This window comes from Lepidochelys kempii, chromosome 10, assembly GCF_965140285.1.
Source record: "Lepidochelys kempii isolate rLepKem1 chromosome 10, rLepKem1.hap1, whole genome shotgun sequence".
In the NCBI taxonomy this organism is placed as follows: domain Eukaryota; kingdom Metazoa; phylum Chordata; order Testudines; family Cheloniidae; genus Lepidochelys; species Lepidochelys kempii.
Genome location: NC_136389.1, coordinates 61,008,922 through 61,032,116, shown reverse-complemented (window position 1 = coordinate 61,032,116; position 23,195 = coordinate 61,008,922). Strand labels below are relative to the sequence as shown.

At 41.7% G+C, this 23,195-nt stretch overlaps 1 protein-coding gene across 4 annotated transcripts in view; it reads left to right on the top strand.

Annotated features, from left to right (window-relative positions):
- UNC13C (unc-13 homolog C) overlaps positions 1 to 23,195 on the top strand; it is a 433,277-nt gene that overhangs the window by 316,583 nt on the left and 93,499 nt on the right. For all 4 annotated transcript variants that reach the window (XM_073303829.1, XM_073303827.2, XM_073303826.2 and 1 more), the window contains 2 exons: positions 14,361 to 14,449; positions 17,421 to 17,570. In XM_073303829.1, coding sequence (XP_073159930.1) covers positions 14,361 to 14,449; positions 17,421 to 17,570 — 239 coding nt within the window. The remainder of the gene's footprint in view (positions 1 to 14,360; positions 14,450 to 17,420; positions 17,571 to 23,195) is intronic.

The following is a 23,195-nucleotide window of genomic DNA, read 5'->3' as shown; positions in this document are numbered from 1 at the left end:
AGTTGTAAATAGATTCCACAGCTGAGGAGGAGAAAATTAAAATTTCTATAAGCTAGAGAACTAAAGTTCTTTAACACATTAAAAATCCTATTTTGGAAGTTTGTGGAAGAGATGTCTATTTATATAAACCTCTTATACTCAGTAAGGGCAACCTTTAGGAGATTTACCTTTGAGGTATATTTTCAGTTCATTGTGTGTGAAATCCAGTCCATGCCAAGGCCCAAAAAGTGCCCTCAGCACCAAGTGGATAGCCTATACACATATGCTAGCCCTCTGCACAGGGGTGAATTTCAACCTGAATACACTGTAATTGGAGGCATGATTGTGAGCTTGACTCTAACTAGCATAGCTAAAAATTGGAGTGATGATGTGGCACAGACCCTGTTGTCGGCTGTGGATGTGAGTGTGTACCCTGGGTTCCAGGTGGGCTTGCACAGCCCATGTGGAAGCCTGCCCTGCTGCATCTTTACTGCTATTTTCAGCCATGCTAGCTAAAGCTAGCATGAGTGTGCCTAAACTAGCTGCAGTCACACCTCCAATTGCAGGATCGACATATCCACAGGAGATTTCAGCTGCACAAAGTGAGTCGTGTTACTCACACTTCATTTGGAGCTTTTAAAATGGTATCCCTAGAGGAGATGGATGCACTGAAATAAATCCAGAATTGTACATTGAAATGGGATATGTTTTTATGGTGCCAACATTCAGACAGCCCAAATTCAATTTACTAAACTCAATGCTGCAGCTTTAAAATGACCACTGCCTTGTGGGATGAATTCCATTAAAGTTCACTGCCTTCTTGTTTTTTAAAAAAAAAAACTTCCTTCCAGGACAAGTGGAATTAAAGACTCTAGAACTAAATGTTTCTGTTTATACTTCTACTTACTATGATATACTTTTCCCTGCCTGTGACAAATTACTCATGTTCCACATGTACTGCACCCACTAAAGTAAATAAGAGTTATGCTTACAAGAGAGGGCATGCAGGGTTGGGCCCATATTATAGTCAGAGTGGAACACTAAGCTTTTTGAAGTTGTTGTTCCGTGCAAGAATTTTAATACGTTGACTGATGATGTTGTGTCTCTATGGGCTTAGACTAGCTGGTCCACTAATTACCAGAGAAAGAAAATGGCTTTACCAAGGTAACTCTCAGAACCTAATAACGTTCCTAATTCCTGCTCTAAATACTCGTGTGCGCGCAAAGTAAGGGGAACAAGTACGTTTGGTAGGTGATCAAAATAGGTTTTTCTTCCATCATTGCTTTTAAATCAAGCAATCTTTTAGAAAAGAAAAATATTTTATCTGAGAGAGCTGATTCAAATAATGGTGCCTAGCTCAGGGGCCTAACAATTTATTTTATAAGTCAGCTGTATTTGCGTTAGAGAAACAAGATGTTTTTGTTGCTCATTATGAATGCAATGAACTGCCAGACAGCTTCAGCTCAGCTCAGCTGTACACAGTGTTATCAAATATAGCTTGGAAAAAACCTGCCCATTTGTGAAGCAAGTTTGTTATCCTACTGCCCCTGTAATGGTGTTCAGGTACGTCTTTCTGTACTGAATGAGAGAGTCTGGGTTTGGGAATGGAGAATGTTTGCATTTACTACCCAAACGTTCAGTTTATGCAGAACAAGTAATAGAGTCAGGCTAGTATTAAATGGCTAGTTGAGTCCACTGGATATACAAAGTGTGGGTTCAGCAGTGGCCTCATGGAACTGCTCTTAGTTTAGTTCATATGTAAACTGCAATTATATGAAAAAGGGAGCCAAATTATTAGGATGTGTCTTCCATCCATGGGTAACTTCATAAACATGTTTCTGTACCAGTCATGGTAGAAGTTGTGGTAGCCCATGTCGCATGGTGCTGATAATGGCAATGCCCTGTCTACGCTATGCCCTTCACTGCTCCTACCACTGATGTGGCTCCACCAGTGCAGAAAAGCATGTACAGATTTTCCCAGGCAAGGTTCTCAGCCCAGTAACAATCCAAATAAATAAGCAGGTGGGCAGAGGAGAAATGGCTGAAGAAGTGCTCCATGTTCAATATGCTGGCCTCTGCCCAAAAAAAGCAAGCACCAAAGAATCCATGCATTCCTCCCCATGAAGGCGCAAGCACCATGGGCCCTTCTGGCTCCATTCATATATACTGGAAACCACGCTAGTTCCACTGCCAAGGGACCATCTGCTAAGACGGCAGGAAGAGAGAGCAGTTAGAATAAGTCTTCTGAGTCACTGGGTGCTGATATGGGCTGTGGAATGGAATATGTAGATGTGCATTTTTGGCTCACTGGTTTAATTTAGTATTTTCAAGGCTGGCCAGAATTTACCCACAGTTCTTTCAGAGAAGGGGAGAGTAACTTCCTCTCAAGTTGTTTAATCATCATCTTCACTGCTGCCTTATTCAGGCTCATCTTCTGAGGCATAAATTAGACAGGCAGATGTACTGCATGTACTGGGAATGTGTCCAAATTCACCTTTTCAAAAGTCACACGTTTATTATCTGCTCAGAGCTTTTGGTCTGTAAGAAAGCACTGAGATGCATTCTCAGTACATGTGGGCAAGGTGGAACGGGAACAGCAATTTGGGCAGAAACAGCCACAACTGAGTTTACATTTGCCAGCACAGTAAATGGTTTTCACTTTCAGTATAGCAGGATTCTTTCATTGTTCAGTTTGCCTGGTTAGATCTGCCCCAAGAGAACTGTTTACCTAAAAAATATGTTCTGTTCTAAAAAAACATATGTTTTGAAGACATTTATAACCGTCTAGCACACATCTTTTTTTCACACCCCTGAGTGATGGTGGTAGATCACACTAAGGTTTGGGTGTTGACTTAGTATGGACTCCATAATAATAATTAATTCTGGCCCAGACTGTGAACAGAAGGAACTGAGATTCAACTGATCTCTCCTGGAGGAGAGAGGGAAGGCGCATGTCTCCAAGGAATCATTCTCTTCTCTGTGGAGCCCCACAGAATTCCCTCCATTAGAGCTGTTTTAGGGGCAGGGCTAATATGGAAGGGAGTGGAACAGGAGACCAGCCATCAAGGAATTATGACGTGATTGGAATAACAGAGACTTGGTGGGATAACTCACATGACTGGAGTACTGTCATGGATGGTTATAAACTGTTCAGGAAGGACAGGCAGGGCAGAAAAGGTGGGGGAGTAGCACTGTATGTAAGGGAGCAGTATGACTGCTCAGAGCTCTGGTACAAAACTGCAGAAAAACCTGAGTGTCTCTGGATTAAGTTTAGAAGTGTGAGCAACAAGAGTGATGTAGTGGTGGGAGTCTGCTGTAGACCTCCGGACCAGGGGGATGAGGTGGATGAGGCTTTCTTCCGGCAACTCGCAGAAGCTACTAGATCGCATGCCCTGGTTCTCATGGGTGACTTTAATTTTCCTGATATCTGCTGGGAGAGCAATACAGCGGTGCATAGACAATCCAGGAAGTTTTTGGAAAGCGTAGGGGACAATTTCCTGGTGCAAGTGCTAGACGAGCCAACTGGGGGGGAGCTTTTCTTGACCTGCTGCTCACAAACAGGGAAGAATTAGTGGGGGAAGCAAAAGTGGATGGGAATCTGGGAGGCAGTGACCATGTGTTGGTTGAGTTCAGGATCCTGACACAGGGAAGAAAGGTAAGCAGCAGGATACGGACCCTGGACTTCAGGAAAGCAGACTTCGACTCCCTCAGGGAACGGATGGGTAGGATCCCCTAGGGGACTAACATGAAGGGGAAAGGAGTCCAGGAGAGCTGGCTGTATTTCAAGGAATCCCTATTGAGGTTACAGGGACAAACCATCCCGATGAGTCAAAAGAATAGTAAATATGGCAGGCGACCAGCTTGGCTTAACGGTGAAATCCTAGCGGATCTTAAACATAAAAAAGAAGCTCACAAGAAGTGGAAGGTTGGACATATGACCAGGGAAGAGTATAAAAATATTGCTCGGGCATGTAGGAATGAAATCAGGAAGGCCAAATCGCACCTGGAGTTGCAGCTAGCGAGAGATGTCAAGAGTAACAAGAAGGGTTTCTTCAGCTATGTTGGCAACAAGAAGAAAGCCAAGGAAAGTGTGGGCCCCTTACTGAATGAGGGAGGCAACCTAGTGACAGAGGAAGTGGAAAAAGCTAATGTGCTCAATGCTTTTTTTGCCTCTGTCTTCACTAACAAGGACAGCTCCCAGACTGCTGCACTGGGCATCACAACATGGGGAGTAGATGGCCAGCCCTCTGTGGAGAAAGAGGTGGTTAGGGACTATTTAGAAAAGCTGGACGTGCACAAGTCCATGGGGCCGGACGAGTTGCATCCGAGAGTGCTAAAGGAATTGGCGGCTGTGATTGCAGAGCCATTGGCCATTATCTTTGAAAACTCATGGCGAACGGGGGAAGTCCCAGATGACTGGAAAAGGGCTAATGTAGTGCCAATCTTTAAAAAAGGGAAGAAGGAGGATCCTGGAAACTACAGGCCAGTCAGCCTCACCTCAGTCCCCGGAAAAATCATGGAGCAGGTCCTCAAGAAATCAATCCTGAAGCACTTACATGAGAGGAAAGTGATCAGGAACAGTCAGCATGGATTCACCAAGGGAAGGTCATGCCTGACTAATCTAATCGCCTTCTATGATGAGATTACTGGTTCTGTGGATGAAGGGAAAGCAGTGGATGTATTGTTTCTTGACTTTAGCAAAGCTTTTGACACGGTCTCCCACAGTATTCTTGTCAGCAAGTTAAAGTATGGGCTGGATGAATGCACTATAAGGTGGGTAGAAAGTTGGCTAGATTGTCGGGCTCAACAGGTAGTGATCAATGGCTCCGTGTCTAGTTGGCAGCCGGTGTCAAGTGGAGTGCCCCAGAGGTTGGTCCTGGGGCCGGTTTTGTTCAATGTCTTCATAAATGATCTGGAGGATGGTGTGGATTGCACTCTCAGCAAATTTGCAGATGATACTAAACTGGGAGGAGTGGTAGATACGCTGGAGGGCAGGGATAGGATACAGAGGGACCTAGACAAATTGGAGGATTGGGCCAAAAGAAATCTGATGAGGTTCAATAAGGATAAGTGCAGGGTCCTGCACTTAGGACGGAAGAACCCAATGCACAGCTACAGACTAGGGACCGAATGGCTAGGCAGCAGTTCTGCGGAAAAGGACCTAGGGGTGACAGTGGACGAGAAGCTGGATATGAGTCAACAGTGTGCCCTTGTTGCCAAGAAGGCCAATGGCATTTTGGGATGTATAAGTAGGGACTTAGCGAGCAGATCGAGGGACATGATCGTTCCCCTCTATTCGACGTTGGTGAGGCCTCATCTGGAGTACTGTGTCCAGTTTTGGGCCCCACACTACAAGAAGGATGTGGATAAATTGGAGAGAGTCCAGCGAAGGGCAACAAAAATGATTAGGGGTCTGGAACACATGACTTATGAGTTGAGGCTGAGGGAACTGGGATTGTTTAGTCTGCAGAAGAGAAGAATGAGGGGGGATTTGATAGCTGCTTTCAACTACCTGAGAGGTGGTTCCAGACAGGATGGTTCTAGACTATTCTCAGTGGTAGAAGAGGACAGGACAAGGAGTAATGGTCTCAAGTTGCAGTGGGGGAGGTTTAGGTTGGATATTAGGAAAAACTTTTTCACTAGGAGGGTGGTGAAACACTGGAATGCGTTACCTAGGGAGGTGGTAGAATCTCCTTCCTTAGAAGTTTTTAAGGTCAGGCTTGACAAAGCCCTGGCTGGGATGATTTAATTGGGGATTGGTCCTGCTTTGAGCAGGGGGTTGGACTAGATGACCTCCTGAGGTCCCTTCCAACCCTGATATTCTATGATTCTATGATCATCCACAGCACCCACCCCTACAGCGTCCATATTACCTAAAGAGGCATTAACTCATGCAGATGACCCTCTGGATGGGGTTAGTACAGATGTACCAGCTCCTCTTTTGCCCCTCCCTGATTCTAAAGTTATCAGGTCTTGCTACAGATCCTGTTTGGCCTCCCAGTAACCAGTCAGTGCCCCTTAAAGACCTTCTCACCTGACGGAAATGATTCTCTGAAAACTAAGTGATGGGAAACCCACAGCTTTTCCTGACTCCTGTGTCCCTTTTTCATGAGTTTCTTGCAGGAATGGTTGATGTGGCCTCTAACTTTTATGGTTCTCCCTTAGAATGCTTGAGATTTTTGAAGTGGAGCTACATCCAAGTGTGGCGGGAAATAGGCCAAGGAGATTCTCCTGGGAGACAGAATATATAGACATACCCAGTAAGAGGGAAAATGAAACAACTATGGTGGTGATGCACAAAGTGCATGCTTAAATGGATGCTGTCTCCTGAGATGATAACATTTAGGAACTGTGCTCTTAGCAGTTTCCATTAATGGGGCCTTTGGGCAGTACTGCACTACAAATAATAACAACAATGAGCATCTCCACTGTAGATTATTAGTTGCACATTCTTCAAGTACTGTAATTTGCTACTGGAGTGTTTTCCTTAGGGATAAAGATTATTTAAACAGTAATGTTGTTAAACATTCAAAGCTAGATTGTGAAAAGCAACTAATTATTAGTATCCATAGCTATATGTTAGGAGAAGTTAGGTTGATTTCCATGCACAAGGGTTATTAGATAAATGGTCACCAGTCCATTTCAAATCTTGTAAATGGCCAAGTCATTCTCATGTCTAAAAACATGCTAAACATGCCATTAAGACTGAACATTATTAGATTATTATTCTTCATGACTGTAGAACTAATGAAATGGTGCCATTGCAAGAGCCAATAGAAAGAAAGTTGAGCAATTGAGAGGGGAGAGGATTTTTAGTATCTGTTTAAAATGTTTTTCATAAGACCTACTCAGCCTAAAAGACTAATTAATGTTTTGGATAAAGGAAGGGTTTATTAGAGAGTCCACATGCTCAGCCCATCAATTAACGGTATTAAGCTTATAGACATCACTGAAACCTCCTACAGGTTCTCTAGCAAAATCAGGGAAGACCAGATTTGACATTCCTATTATCTCTAAGAGAAAACACAAACAATTAAAAAAAACCAACAACTTTAAACAGTTCTGTTCTCCTTATATACCATAAAGTAGTAAGAAAGGGCACAAGCCCAATTTTCACACAACCCTTTGCAGGTCACCTTTAAATCCTGAATTAAGGTCTTAAATTAGGCCTTGGGGTGAATTTCAGGTCAAGTCCTTGTTCAGTTTAGGGAGTTTACCCGGAGTAAGGAATGAATAAAGAACTCAAGATTTTGCCCTCAGTGATGAAGTGAAGCATAAAATACTTCGCCTGCATAGCCCGTGTTCAATGTTACGTTTTCCTGTCAAGTGAATTTCTGGAAGGAAAGTGCATTCATGTTCAACTTTTTTCCTTTTTGAAGTGTCACTAAAACGTTTCCCCTCGAATTAGAATTCTGAATCCCCTAGACATTCCAAGAACAAACTCTACTGGCCAGTTTGCCTTATTGAACTAGTACATACAAAGAAACAAAGCAATAAAGACTGTCGGTGGTTTCCTAGCAAGGTTAAAATAGTTTCCTATTGAGCTCATGGAAGGCACAACAAGACAGATACAATTTTCAGCAGAAAACAAAACCTTGTATTGGTTAAAGCAAAACTAATGTTATACAAAATTGAAAGCTGTTAATCTCTTCAAGTCTACATCATGAAAGAGTGTTCAACCTTGACAGTTTGCCTGTCAAATGGTGCAATGAAAACCCTATAATAAAACAACAATCTCCACATTCAAAGCAGGACTGTTGGGAATGACAGGGCAGGGAGCTCCATAAACAAAGACAAATAGGCACTCAGCCACTAGCCATTAACATAAAATTGTCAGAACAATATACATATCTGTATTGCAGAAATACAAATTAGCCTACCGAGCTGGGTATTGAAAAATAAAAGATGCTCCCTAATCAAAACAAGATTAATCTGTCACAGTGGGAAAAAAGGGGTAGGAGAATGGGAACAGAAGCACAAATTTTTTTATCAATACAATAGGCAGATGTAAGAAACCACATATGTAGGATAGTTTGTTTTAGCACCTTGTCACGTTATCCAGGGTACAATCTGGGCTATTAAATAGCTATGTCCTTTCGGTTCTCTAACCTGGGGTGCCTTTTACACTGCTCCACTGTGAGAGCAGCCACTCCTGGTCTGTTCACACACAGTGTTCAGCATGTCAGTTACCCCCAGATATACTGCAAGAGTGCTTCAGCCAGCCAGCCTACCACCCTTGCATTATACTACAAAGCAACACCAGCAAAATCACAGTCCCAGACTTTCCTTCAGAAGTTTGTGTCTTGTATAGCACAAACCTTGTTATCTCAAATGGAGTTCCCCAAACACTTCAATTCAAAGACACTGGCTTAGATAAAACAAGTTTATTAACTACAGAAATCTAGATTTTAAGTGATTATAAGTAATGAGGCATAAAGGTCAAAATTGGTTACAAAGAAATAAAAGGTAAAATGCAAGCTAATTCCTAACTTAACAAGCTCAGTGTATTTAAAGCAAAAAACTTTCTCCCACCACACGCTTAAAGCAGTCTGACTGGATTTCTTTCAGTCAGGACCAGTTCAGTGATGTTTCTTTTGTCTGCATCCTGCACTTTCCTGTGCAAACTCTAGCAAATTTACAATTAACAGTGTTGTCTCCTTACTAGCACATGTTGGTTCAGGTTAAATTTCAGATGGGAATAGCTAACCCATTATGTAGAAAGCAGCCATGCAGAATTCACAGGCTCTTTGACACATTTCCAAGCTTTGGACATTTTAAAATTTTGTATCAGTTTTAGGCGGGTAGTATCTTGAAATCAAATAAAGATGTACAAATATTTCTTGAATTTTTTAGTTGTTCTGCAAATTTATTCTGCCTATATTTAACATTCAGAAATAGTCCAACCACTAATGATATATTTAATAATCTTGAATTAATGTGCCAACTAATTTTAAGTAACTGTGTTCTGTTTTGGGTAAAAAATAACTATTATTTAAGAAGGCGTTAACAAGGCAGAAATATTTATCAAGATGGGACTATTATGTAAATTAAGAATTGGTAGAAAAAAAGTGTTTGAAGTTAACCTGTTAACAGCCATTCCCATGGCTGATACAAAATGTGTATGGTAATGACGCCACGACACTTAACAAGTAATCAGATTACAGATTTCTTTCAGGATCCAGCCCACACACTGCATAGGACTGTGAATGGAACCAAGCAGTTGGGGAATGAATGGGTCATGCACTCATGTTCCATTTTTTAAATGGATTTGAAAAGTTAAGGCTCACTGGTCATTTTGTTTCTCTCTCTGACAGTCTGTTCTACCAATAATTTACTCTTTTCCTTAAAAGGGGGATAATCATTAGACTTCATTTCCATCTCCATGAAACTGTCAGCAGCACATCAGACCACACTTCACACTTCATCATCTGATAAAGAATAAAAACCTACACCAGATACCTGATATTTGGATATCCACCACTCCTTATCCAATATCCTCTGAATGTGGTGGATGATCTATATCAAAAGGTGTTCGATCCACCAGGTTTTGCTGTTATAGTCCTGTCTGCATTCAAACTTGTAAATTTCAGAACTGCCCAGGATTCAGTCACTCACTTCCCTCACTTTAGTGTTTAGTTCTGATTGTTTTCTTACACTCAGATTGTTGAACTCAAGGGAGGATGACATCAGGGGTGAACAAAGTTACTCCAGAGATGACTTTGACCCTTGAAATCAATCATTTGATAGCAGCTGAAGTCTATGCAACTCTGAAAGTGTAGGAGTCAATCTTCTTAAAATGTTAGTACAAGTAACATTAGTACAAGAAAAACTTGCATGGGTTTTATAAAACTCTGTCTGTGTTCTTATCCCACACCGCTCCCTATAGTATCTTAGTGCCTATGCCTGGGCATTTATGGGATCATCTGCAAAACAGTGTGTATGAGCAAAGAAGTTGCCTGATTGGTTACTGCTCTGTTAGGAGACAGTGTGGTTTAGGGTATAGAACACTGGACTAGGACTAAGCAGACGTGGGTTCTATTCCTGGTTCTACCACTCCACTAGTGTTACCTTGGCTAAGTCGCTTCATCTCTCCATGCCTCTGTTTCAGTTTCTGTAGAATGAGACACAGGCTTTGTGAAGTGCTCTGACACTGACTGATGAAAAGTGCTCTGTGTGAACCAGGTATTATTATTACATTGTGTAGAGTGTCCTATAATGCCAAACCAGCACGAGCTGTGCAGGTTGTCCATGCCATGAATTCAGAACACTCTGGCTTTGCTAGAGGACATTCTCTACATAAAAACTTCCCTAAAAAACAGCAAATGTTATATACCACACATCAGTACTACTTGTTGAAAGTACTGGAAAGATAATAGACCTTTTATAAGTACAAAACTCTCTTGTAAGATTGTTGTGATTTTATATTGTCAGTATTGTGCCACTGTCTCAAAATGTAGTCACATTGTGGACTTGAGTGTTTTAGAACAGTTAAGGAAATGACAGTTATGCACTGTAATTGCTTCCCATTTCCACTGAACATTGTTATTTAAGTTACTTTGGTTTTTTAGTGATGCTGTGCATGTTAACAAACATGCTTTGCATGTTAACAAACAAATGGATTGACATATCCATAAAAGATAAATGACCTGATGTGCTGATATACCTTGGGCTGCTGTACACCACTCCCCCAGTACAAAACTTCCTGAAAGTCATCTTAGCCAGCCACTGGATCAGCCCTGTGCATAGGAGGAGCCTTTGAAAGTGTGGCGCCATAGGGTATTGTCTACACAGCAAAGAAAAACCCATGGTTGGCCCATGCCAGCTAACTCGGGCTCACTGGGCTCAGTTTGTGGGGCTGTTTCACTGCTGTGTAGACTGCCGCCTCCTACTGGAGCCCAAACTCTGGGACCCTCCTATCCCACAGGGTCCTAGAGTCCAGGCTCCAGCCCAAGTCCGGAAGTCTAAACAGCAATGAAATAGCCCAAGGCCTGCAAGCCCAAATCAGCTGGCACAGGCCAGCCGCGGGTTTTTCTTTGCTGTGTAGACAAACCCAAAGAGGCTGCTCGGCCACAGCCACATCCACAACAATCCCATGAACACAACAGTAGACATGGTTGGGGTAAATGCAGCATGGCTGGGTCATTTTGCATCCCATCTGTCTGAGGGCCGCTCTAATTTATGTTGGGGACCTGACTGGCATTCAAAGAGCCCGAGATAAAGTGAGTGAAAAATGCACATCTTGGCTGCATCCTAGATTATTGTTTTGTCCCATGGAGTATTCACTGTTATTAAACTAAAATAATTTGATGGTACCTCCAAATTTAGTAATCCTATAATCCTGAACTCATTGAAATGCCTATAGATATATAACATATATCCAACCAAGGAGTGTAACTCTTCATATTCCACTCCTTTGAATGGCATTGCACTGATAAGCATGGCCTGTGAGTATGCAGAAAGCTGGATTTTCTATCCATGACCTCCAGTTTTGCAAAGTTTTTGCACAAACTTTTTCTTGCACTTTGAAAGCACGAACTTCTGCTAAGAATTTTAAAACTTGCACACACTCTTTAAATAGTCTAAGATTGGTACAGAGTCAAAAGTTAGCAGTTGCACCAGCAAAACCATTTTGGCCAACCAGTGTCCTGTTCCAGATAAATTTAGTACGTACATTACATTTATTTGTCTGTAATTATTGGTTATCATAACAACCGCTCATTCAAAGTAATTTCATTAGGCTTTGTGATTTTAGCTGCAAAGAGGGGGATAAGCTGTTTTTCTAACTTTTTTGTTTGCATACCAGGGTTCTGGCAAGGGGTTTTCAAAACCCTGCCTACCTAGTATATCCTGTTCCATATAAAATATACCACATTCAATGTGAATGCTTATATGCATATGCAGATTTAATATTTGCTATATGTCACAGGCGTTGGCAACCTTGGGCACGCGGCCCATCAGGGTAATCCACTGGCAGGCCGAGAGACATTTTGTTTATGTTGACCGTCCACAGGCACCGCCTCTCCACCCCCCACAGCTCCCAGTGACTGCAGTTCTCCTTTCCTGGCCAATGGGAGCTGTGGGAAGCAGCACAGGCTGAAGTGACGTGCTGGCCGCTGCCTCCCGCAGCTCCCATTGGCCAGGTGAATATTCAAGTTGCAAGTGCTTAAAATCTTTTATCCGTGGTTATAGATCCATCACTCAAATGTTTGTAAAAAGTTAAAACAAAGGTGATGCAATGCCTTAATCAAGTTCATTTCTATATATTGAGCAACAAGTCACAGAAAATTCTTTGCATTACTCAGCCAACTCTAATATTGATTCCCAGTATGAATTATTCAATAAGATTAGTTTGTTTTTACCAGCCATACTTATTAAGGAAGAAGTTTGCACTGTCAGTAAAACTGTGTTTTACTGTGGGAAAAACATCATCCACAGGAAGAGTAGAGGTAAAAGACCTCTCTGAACAGTCCAGTGGTAAATATCAGAGCAACATTGATGAGTTTCTCAGATTATAAAAGTTTGAGATTGGTTCAAGCCACAAGGTTTGAGTCCAAGTTTCCTCATCCAGACTTTTGGCTCAGCCTATTACAGAGGGAAGACCAACTGCAAAGTTTGGATCTAGGTCCACTTGAACTTCACCAAGCTTCAGAGGTGTTTGCTTCTAGGGTTTTGGTTTGAGCTCACAAACTTCTTTGTTGTTTACATTCCCTTGGCTGTATTATCAAATTGATACCGTGTATGTATTTCTTAACTTTAAGCACATTAGTCCCCCGGAGGCCCTACTCAGTGGGACTATTGGTGTTCATAGTTAAGTGCAGACTTTGCTGGACTGTGGCCTATATAGTAACCCCACTCTTTCACTATCTCAGATTTTTGTCAATTTTTTTTTATCTCTGATTTTCTGTGCTTGTAAAAAATAAATATAGAGATAACATGATTGATTGGCTTTGAGCACCCGTTCGCTATAAGAAGAGGGTGAGTAGTCTTTTGGTTAACACAGTTCTAGGAGTCAGCAAATCTGGGTTGTTGTCTGTGCTCTGTCACTGCTGTCCTGTGTGATCTTGGTTAAGACACCTAACTGCACTGTACCATAGGTTCCCCACCTCTAAAATACAGATAATAATGCTTACCTATTTTACAAAGGTGTTCTGAAGCACTCAGGAACTAGAGTAACGAACCCATTCATAAATAAAACAAAAAATAAATACAAATACAGACAAGCATGAATATGTATTTCCTCCAAATGCAACATTGCCTATGAAATCATTGGGACTTCTGCATATGGAATTACTTCAGGATTGGGTGCAATATGTGACAATTATCACTAAAGACTATTCAATCACATTCTAATGTAGACTAACCAAAGAAGAGGAAGTCAGTTATTAATTCATATTAAAATGAACTATGCTGACATTCTTTTAATCAGTCGTATCCTATGATGGTCACAAACTATTTTTCTTCTAAATTTCAAGATTCGAGGAGACAAAAATCTAGGTGTTCTTTTCTTTAATCTCAGAGTATTATTTAAAATGATTTCTGATAGAGATTTGAAAAAGAATGCATTACAGGTAAAATGTCTGTGCATGGATTCCTAGCCCTGTACCTGGGAAGAGATGTAAATGTACAATTAATTCTCTTTCCTGCTCCCTCACTTCACCCTAAGGTGAGAAAGAACCTGTATTAAAGATACAACAGCACTTTTTCCTGATTCCCCCACAGAGTTTTATTGCTCTGTGCTTGAGAGAAAGCTATTTTGGGCCAATGTGTGTCTTAGTGGCTTTAAGGAATACAATGAAGGAATAAAGGTTAATAGATTTCCCCTCCTCTTGTCCTGTAAATAGAAGCAGCATGGGTGGTCCTCAAGCCATCGTCCTCATTGCCAGATGTTCTACTCCAAGCTGCATTAGTGGACACACTGTGGAAACACCTTCAATGTAAATTTTAAAAATGCCACCTACAAAAGAGTATTATGTACAAAAAATATAAAAACAATTGGTTATTAAAACAAGCACCGTCGGCCTTTTCATATGTGATCCTCTTGTTATCGCTAGCATATATCACCTTTGCTGAGGGGATTTCTGAAATTCTAATAATCTTGTAAACTGTTCTATACCAGTCCCATTAATGATACTCTTTTGTTTTCTTGTAAGGTAATTCTTTCTTATTTCGTTTGAACAATTTATTCTGCACTGTTAGTGCTACAATAATTGGACATTAAGGCTAACTGAACATTTCCTATTCTAGTTGGTGTTTCCATATTTGTTTTCTAGTAGTGTAGTACAATGAATGTACGGAATGCCTAACACATTAGTTGTAACAGAGAAATAGACTGCATGTGAGAAGAATGCAGAAGAATAACATTACTCATAATCTCTTTCCAGCTGGATCCTGACGCTAGTGCTGTTCTCAAAGAACTTCAGGTGAAACTCAGTAGTGTACTGGATGAGCTCAGCATCGCCTATGGCGCAAGGTAATAAATGTACTTAAAGAATTTGTGCTACAGTGATGGCAACCATTAAAAAGACTCCACTGTGCCTCAAACCAGGCAGATGTGCATAGCCAAAGAGCCAATCCATTGACTACATTGGGTGATTGTCTTTTCACATACAGCTTGCTCCAATGTAGCCAGATCCATTGCATGTATATGTGTGTGTCTCTGTCTGTCTGGGAAAATACAGCAGTATTCTCACCTCCAAATAACACTAAAACTAGTGTGTGGGCATGAATGGGTTATAGGAACACAGCTGGAAACTTTACTTTCTGCATCTGGAAGATAAAAATGGTTCAATTTTTTCGTAACTAATACAATGTTCAACCTCTCTTTTACTGTGTGTGTTTTGATTCCCTGAGACTGACAGCTTTGTCCAGTGGCCTGCCCCACTCAGGTAGCCTGTCTGAATTTACCTTTCTTCAAATGGTCACTGTGAAGCCCTCTTGAGTCATTTGCTCTGCCAGTATCTGTTCTGCGGGAATCAGCTAGTGAGTTTTACTCTTGAATCAGTGTGCATGTGGCTGGCCAGAATGCGGCTTGCATTATAACAGCAACATAGCTGAATCTTGCTATTGGAAGCAAAAACAATAGGACTGTTTTTGCTTTTGCTCGGGAAAGGAATATAAGAATTCAGGAATTCTTGTTCAGTAATCTGCAATGGTGGGAGGTAGGTGAAAGTTTTAGTTGCTCAGTAACAGTTAATGCCATAGACATACAATCTGTGTAGACTGTTATCCTTTTCGGTGTGTGGCTTCATTAACTATGGAAAAGGATGCTGCACTTGGTTTTAATAAATATAATTGAGAGAGAATCATGGCTGCCTTAGATCATTAATAGGCTGAGACAATCCAAATAATAGGGAAAATTAAGTGACTTAGTAAGAAGGGGAAATGTCAGCCAAGAATTAAATGGTGGATAATACCTGTACTAGCTCCCTGTGGTCTCTTCTCTCCCTGTCTTAAAAGGTCACCATTAACTAGATGAAGCCCCATGTTTGACTTTTCCTAAAATTGATATAATCTTCTGGGTGAAATAGTTTTTTAATTTAAAGAAAATATCTACCACTTTGTTAAGATAAGAACGAGTGGTCATAGGGGCCTATATTTTTCACTCTTCTGCAGAAAAGCCAGGAGAATTAGCACAAGTCATCCAACAGCCTTCATTCCCATTGCCAAAGTTGGTCAAAATTTCCCCAATTTGGCTTTGTGCATTTCTCATGTGCTTTCTTCTCTCTTAAATTTGTCCACAGTTTGTGCCTGTGACACCCTCTAACCAAAAATCAGCACAAGGGCACCCAGATAGCTTCATAGCCTTACTCTGAAGAAAACCAAGTAAAACTTCTCTAGGAGGCTTTCTGCCACCTCTGAGTCTCTTCTCATTCTTTTAGAGGCCGCCCACGTGGCCATGCTGAGCTAATAAGTGTGGCAGCAGTTTGCTCAGGATGGAGTTATCCATAACGCCAAGCAGCGAACATTGCCTCAACTAACTGTGGTTGAACAAGATGCAGCAGTTTGGGTGCTAGGGGACACCCACTCCCTGCATAATCTGAATGAGAAAAGAGGTGGCTTTGAGAGCACCACTGGCAGCCAGAAGAATTCTGAGGAGGAACTGGAACTGTCCATGCATTGGTTTTGGGGCTCCCCTTTATTCATTTCAAAGTTGGTTTCTGAGTAGATGTCACTAGAAAAGCCTTCTGTCTTCTTGGCTATCAGATGTGTTCATGTGGGTTTTTGTGTTGGGTTTTTGTGGTGAAGCACAATAGCTGGGATTTTTCAGTCTGTTTTCACTTAGCTTGTTTGGTCTTTTATTAATTGTTTTTTGTAGATTCTTTAGCGACAGGCTTATCTATTCAACTTGACTATGAATGGGTTTAGAATTGATTATCATATTTATTGCCCCTGTGGTACTTGTGGTACGTTTACTTCTCTTGTGGTACGTTTACTTCTCAGATGCAGACTCTGAATACTCAGTTTTGCACTGCTTAAATGTACCAGTTGAAGTCCTCACTATGGCCATACTGCCCCTGTGTCACTCCTAGATTTTCTGTCAGGCAGATGTTGCTATATCAGAAGAGAATTGAACCTCTAGGAAAACAAGAAATGAGCTGAATCAGTAAACTCAATTTGTCGGGAATTGAGAACAACTTCCACTCCCACACTTGTAAACAGAACTAATTTATACAGACCTATCAGTCCCTGATCTCCTCTAGTTTTTCAGCTGTGTGGAAGTCAGTTCTTCAGAATAGAAAATCTGTCCCCACTTTTGAATTTAAAATGCCAAATATTCCCATAAAATGCATCTGGCGTAAAGGTTTATGAAGCAGTCTAAATATTTTTACTCTCTTAACTAGTTACAAAATAGTAAACAAAACTTTGCTGTGTTGGCACATGACTCATGACAAGAAAAAGTCCAGTTTAGCCAACTAGGACAAATTGGTAGAAGTCTTGTTATTTTCTATCTTCAAGGAGGATATTGACACCAAATGAATATAAAATTTACCAAAAAGAGAGAATATTTGACAACACCCCCTTTAAAAATACATGTAAATAGAACTTGTGTCTGTAATCCCCTCATACCAAAACTAAAAGCAGGAATAATTGTGCTGGCTAACACTGATATCTATCTTAATACCTCAGTTAAAGTCTCTGATTCACCTTCTTATTGTGTAATTCCTATCAGAAAATAGTTACTAGGACTCCTGTAGGGATATGGACAATGTAAAAGGAAAGCAAAACACAAACTGCAATGGTAAGTATATTGTTTGGCCTTATACGGACTATAACTCCTTAGAAATGGTTATTTTCAATTTCTAAAGCATACAGTGCCTTAAGCATGTGGGCTTCATATCTGCTCACAAATAATTTTGTGTTCATTGATGAAGTTGATGGAGCAGAACGTAAATAGTCATCTTCTGTCCTATAATTCCTCCGCTCTCTTTTTTTCTCTTTAGTTTCCAGCTTGTTATTGAGGAGTGTGTGAGACAGATGAGCTTTGAGCTAAATCAGATGAGAGGAAATGGAAACGTATCAGCCAATAAGAACAATGCTGCTATCGATGCTGAGATTGTGCTGCGACCTCTCATGGATTTTCTGGACAAAATGTAAGTGTGGGGTAAAAAGGAGTAATTTTAAATCGCTGGATGCCAAGGAATTTTATGTTAAAAATTACTAAAAATATTAGGTCCTGTTTGGCATATCATGGATAAGCTAAAAAGTTTATAGTTGGGCAAAGTAAGCAATCTAAATCTTATGAAATCAGTTACTTATAATAAGCCATTTAAGGAGCTATTTTAAATCAGGACAATTGACCAATATTAAGAACCTTAATCCATTGAAATCCCACTCTTTCTTTGTTTATCAATGTTTACTCCCTATCTCCTTTCCAGGAATACATAGTCTAACCCAGGGATCAGCAACCTTTGGCACGCAGCCTATCAGGGTAATTCACTGGTGGGGCGCAAGAATTTTTATTTACATTGACCGTCCACAGGCACAGCCCCCTGCAGCTCCCAGTGGCCACGGTTCACCATTCCTGGCCAATGGGAGCAGCGGGAAGCGGCAGCCAGCACGTCCCTGTGGCCCACGCCGCTTCCCACAGCTTCCATTGGCCAGGAACGGTGAATCGCAGCCACTGGGAGCTGCAGGGCGTCATGCCTGCAGATGGTCGACATAAACAAAATGTCTCATAGCCCACCAGTGGATTACCCTGATGGGTCGTGTGCCAAACGTTGCCGACCCCTGGTCTAACCATTTGGTGATTAACAGGAGAATCTGTTTGTCCTAAATTACAACAGCATTTCCATGACTCAACAAAATTATTACAAGATTTTTTAACTCTAATCCCTTGGTAGTGTTTTAGTTCACTTTCTCTCACCAATCCATGTTGAAGTATTGGGGAGGTTTTTCCTGTGTTGGTTTCCTCTTGAGTCTTCTCTGTTCTTTTTCATCTGTCAGTAGTAGCTTGCTTGTACAGGTGGGCAGAATGTGTTGTGGAGGGCATGCTGTTTGAGCAGGACAGCTGGGTGAAGGAGGTGGAATGGGGGGGCTCACTTCAGAGTTTTTTAATACCCTTCTCCTTCCTGTTTCCGGGGAATTATATGAAAACACACTTCTTTCAGACTTGCATAGATTCAAAGTTGGTTGCTCCCATTCTTTCATTGGCTCCATGGCCTGGGGGGTTGGCATAGGTGACACCTTCAGCTCCTGAACATGCAGTCTGCCTAATAAGCATGCAACACTCTATAATTGCCTTTGTTTTTGTTGTTGTTTTTGTGGGGAGAAAGCATCAGATCATTTTTAATGTTAGTTTTAACTTTCTTTTTATTTAGTCCATTATGTGAGATAGTCATTAAATTTTATTGGTGTTTGACAGGAAATGAAATTCTGATTTCAGAAATTCTGAACACTTCTTTTAATTATAGTTAAAATTTAGTGTACTTAATTTTAAATTTAAACTTAAAAGTTTTTAGTTCTCAAAACAACAAAATCTTTTCAAGATTCAGGAATTCTTAGTGTATTTAGTCTAAATAGTTATTAAAGAAGTTGTTTATTCTTCATAACAATTTTTGGAGAGATGATTCTTCTCTTCCTGAATTGGTTGAGAGAGTTGTTTGATCATGCCAATTTAATTAATTCCCCGTTATTAGAAATATTCTATACTGAAATGGCTTTTTGTATTAGTAATTAGTTTAGCAAGGTCCTTAGATTTCAGGTTGGTATATAAAGCATTTTACCATTTACATAGCAATGATATTAGGAATTATATTAGGAGCTTTGCAGTTAACTAACATTGTTGAAAGTCTGCATTTCACAAAGGTGTTTGTCATTTCAAAAGTTTTAAGAATACAAGAGGAGGTTCTTCTTTGAAAAAACAGGGTATAGCCTACTTTACCACCTAGATCTATTGCTCTGAAACACAACCCCTTACATTCCTTTTCACAATCAGGTCTTTTCCTAAGACATGAATCTTTTACATGTTTTTTTTCTTGATGTGAGGATTTGTACCAAACTGGCATTTTATATAATCGGAGGTGTCCTGGTTTAGACAAGACACTTTGCTGAACCAGCATGTTGATCTTTAATATGTGCTCATGGTTAATGCCTGGCTTTGAGGGTAATAATTGTGAAATATTGCTCAATGGATGGAAAGGTTTTCTGGTGTTATGACTGTAATGCTCAAAGGCAAAGGCTAATTCATAATTGACTTTCTTCTTCGAGTGATAGTCCCCAGTGTATTCCATTGTGGGTTACACATGCACACCATGTGCCTGGAAGCCAGAGATTTTGAAAGTAGCGTCTGCTGGTCTACACATGCATCCTGGCTCATCTTGTGTCTCTGACCGAAGGAATAAAGGGTTGTGTGGATCGAGCATCTCTTCCAGTTCCTCCTCACCACCACATAGTCCTGGTTGGAACCTTCAGGGTCTGTAGCTTGGGCTTTGTCCTACAAAATAAGAATTATCTAGTTTGTAAACAGTTTTAACAGTTAGAATTATATAGTTCTTCAGTAAAAAGAAAAGGAGTACTTGTGGCACCTTAGAGACTAACCAATTTATTTGAGCATGAGCTTTCGTGAGCTACAGCTCACTTCATCGGATGCATATCGTGGAAACTGCAGCAGTCTTTATATACACACAGAGAATATGAAACAATACCTCCTCCCACCCCACTGTCCTGCTGGTAATAGCTTACAATTTGTGGGGGGGGGTGGAGGGTGAGAAAACCTGGATTTGTGCTGGAAATGGCCCAACTTGATGATCACCTTAGATAAGCTATTACCAGCAGGACAGTGGGGTGGGAGGAGGTATTGTTTCATATTCTCTGTGTGTATATAAAGTCTGCTGCAGTTTCCACGATATGCATCCGATGAAGTGAGCTGTAGCTCACGAAAGCTCATGCTCAAATAAATTGGTTAGTCTCTAAGGTGCCACAAGTACTCCTTTTCTTTTTGAGAATACAGACTAACACGGCTGTTACTCTGAAAATAGTTCTTCAATGTTTAGATTACTCTCCTGGGGGGACCCCCTCCACCATGCAACCCATTCAGGTACCGGACTATGCCCAGGACTCTGGGCTTCAAACTCTATGCTTTCTACATGAAATCCTTCTTGGTCAGCGACAACTACCAGTGCTGCCTGTTCTGCTTTGGGGAAGATCACAACGCAGCGAGGTGCAGTATCTGCCAATCATTCCCCAGCTGTGCACGAGAAAGGTGGGAACTTTGTCTCTGCAAATACCTCATGGAGAATACCATGAGACCCCAATTGGACCAAAGCCAGGGCACTCCCCCATACATCATCCTAATTCAGCAAGGAGTGTGCCTGCAAGCTCTGACTCTGGTGTGGGAGAATATACCCCTCACATGCGGGATCTCGTCAGGAAGCACTCTCATTAGCATGTGACTAAGTCTTCCTCTAAATCCACTTCAGAGAAGTCTGATTCATCTCTAAGTAAGCCATTCACCTTGGCCCATGAGGGCTTAGTATGTCCTAGGTACCAGAGGTATTATAAGAAAGCCCATAAGTATTGGGCTGCATCAGTACCAGACCACATGCCTTTGGTACAATCATCCTCAGCACCTCCCAAACCCTAGGATCCACTGGCACCAATGAAATCTGATCACTGTTAACTTCGGGCATCTCCCTCATCGTTGGCTTTGGTGACTCAAACAAGTGGATGGTCCTCTCACTGGGGAGGTCTGAATCCGTTGCCACCCTACATGACATTTTTGCTTTCCTGGATCTGGAATCCCCTCCTTCTCCAGGAAGAAAACTCCACCAAGGGAGTAGACTGCTGGAAGGAGTTTATCACCCATCCCATAGGCGGAATACATCTCCCCTCCAGTGACATCAAGCATACCACCACTGGAGTTGGAATCAGCCTTCTCTTCATCCAGAGATTCCGGACCACCTGAGAAGTCTTTCTTCTCTTATCCTACCTATCCTCCACCACCCAAAAGATCTGCACCTGTTTAGGACTAACTTCTGCCTCATCTAACTCTGAGCTGCTGGTACCCCATGCCATAGGGGCCCCATGACCACCTACAGACCCCTTCTTACTGGCCATACTGGGGGGATCAGTACCCCCCTGCAGAGTTGATCCAAATTGCTAGGGAGTCACCCTTTGTCTCCTCTCTAAGGGGATGCTCAGATCTGCCATGAGAGCTGATAGAAGAAGAGGAGGAACATTACTCTCTGGATCCAGCAGTTCCACTGTTACCAGTAAGACTACCATCTTCATCTTCAGAGGATGCAGTAACTCCTATTCTCCCCACACAACCCCGATGACTTCAGGCAGTTCTCAGACCTTTTTCACAGAGTTGCTGGAGAACTTCAGATTCTTCTTGAAGAAGTCCAGGACTCCCAGAACAAATTCTTAGATATCCTCCACACATCCGAATCCAGGAGAATATCACTCCCCATTAATGAAGTCATACTGGAGCAAGCTAGGACAGTTCGTCAAACCTCTGTCAGCTGCATTCATACCCCTAAAAGGTCAGAGAAGGTTATTATGTGCCAGCGAAAGAAGCAGAATTTTTTGTTTTCTCACCCCACCCGCAACTCACTGCTGATCCAGACCACTTCTGAAAGTGCTAGACAGCAATATCCCCGGTCTACTCCCACTGATAAGGCAAATGCCTGGATCTGCTGGGGAGAAAGGTCTCATCATCCAGCCTTTTGGGGGTTGTCTAGCACTCTTTTTCAACACTTGGAATGGAATAACAACAGACATGTGAGTGCTGAACATCATCCACTCTGGGTATAGGATACAGTTTGCATCCCTACCTCCTCTAAAATCCTCCTTCAGGGACCACTCTCACAAGAGTATTCTCAAACAAGAGTTGAACTACTTGTTGCAGTGAGGAGCGATAGAACACATCCTTCCTCAATACCAAGGGAGAGGGCTTTATTCAGCTTACCCCCTATTACTCAAAAAGAAGGGCAGTTGGAGACCAGTCCCAACTTCTGCCAGCTCAACCACTTCATTCCCAAACTCAGTTTTCATATGGTCACGCTGGCCACTATAATCCTGTCTTTAGAAAAGGGCACGTGGTTCATGGCTCTCAATATGACATAGACATTCATCCCACTCAGAGATGATTCCTCGGATTCATGGTAGGCACCGAACATTTTCAGTACAGAGTACTCCCCTTCAGAATAGAGAGTCCTTACCAAGATAGTCTCAGTAGTAGCAGCCCATGTCAGATGTTGTGGGTTCATTGTCTTTTCCTATCTCAATGACTGGCTCCTTGTTGCCAAATCCCGCCAGCATGCCTATGCATCAACTTCCATAATGCTACACCTTCTCTCCTCAGTGGGAGTCAGTGTAAATGCCAAAAAATCTGTTCTCACCCCCCGCACCACATAATCTCTGGACTTCATCAGGGCAACCTTGAATTCTATCACTGCAAGAGTGTACCTGCCCAAGGACAGATTCCAGACCATGAACAATATCATAGCTCGCATCACAAGCAACCCTCAAGTACCTTTCAAGATATGTCTGTCTCTCTCCTAGGTCATATGCATCTATGCCAACCTTTAAATGTGACTGCAGTCAGTATATTCCCCAAACCACCATTCCATGAACTCCATGGTAACAGTTTCGGCCAAGGTAGTGTCTTCCCTGCTATGGTGGACAAACCCTTGTCAGGTATGCATGGGCATCTCCTTTTCTCTCCACCTCTCTGGACAGGACCATTATTACAGACACATCCCTATTAGCTTGGG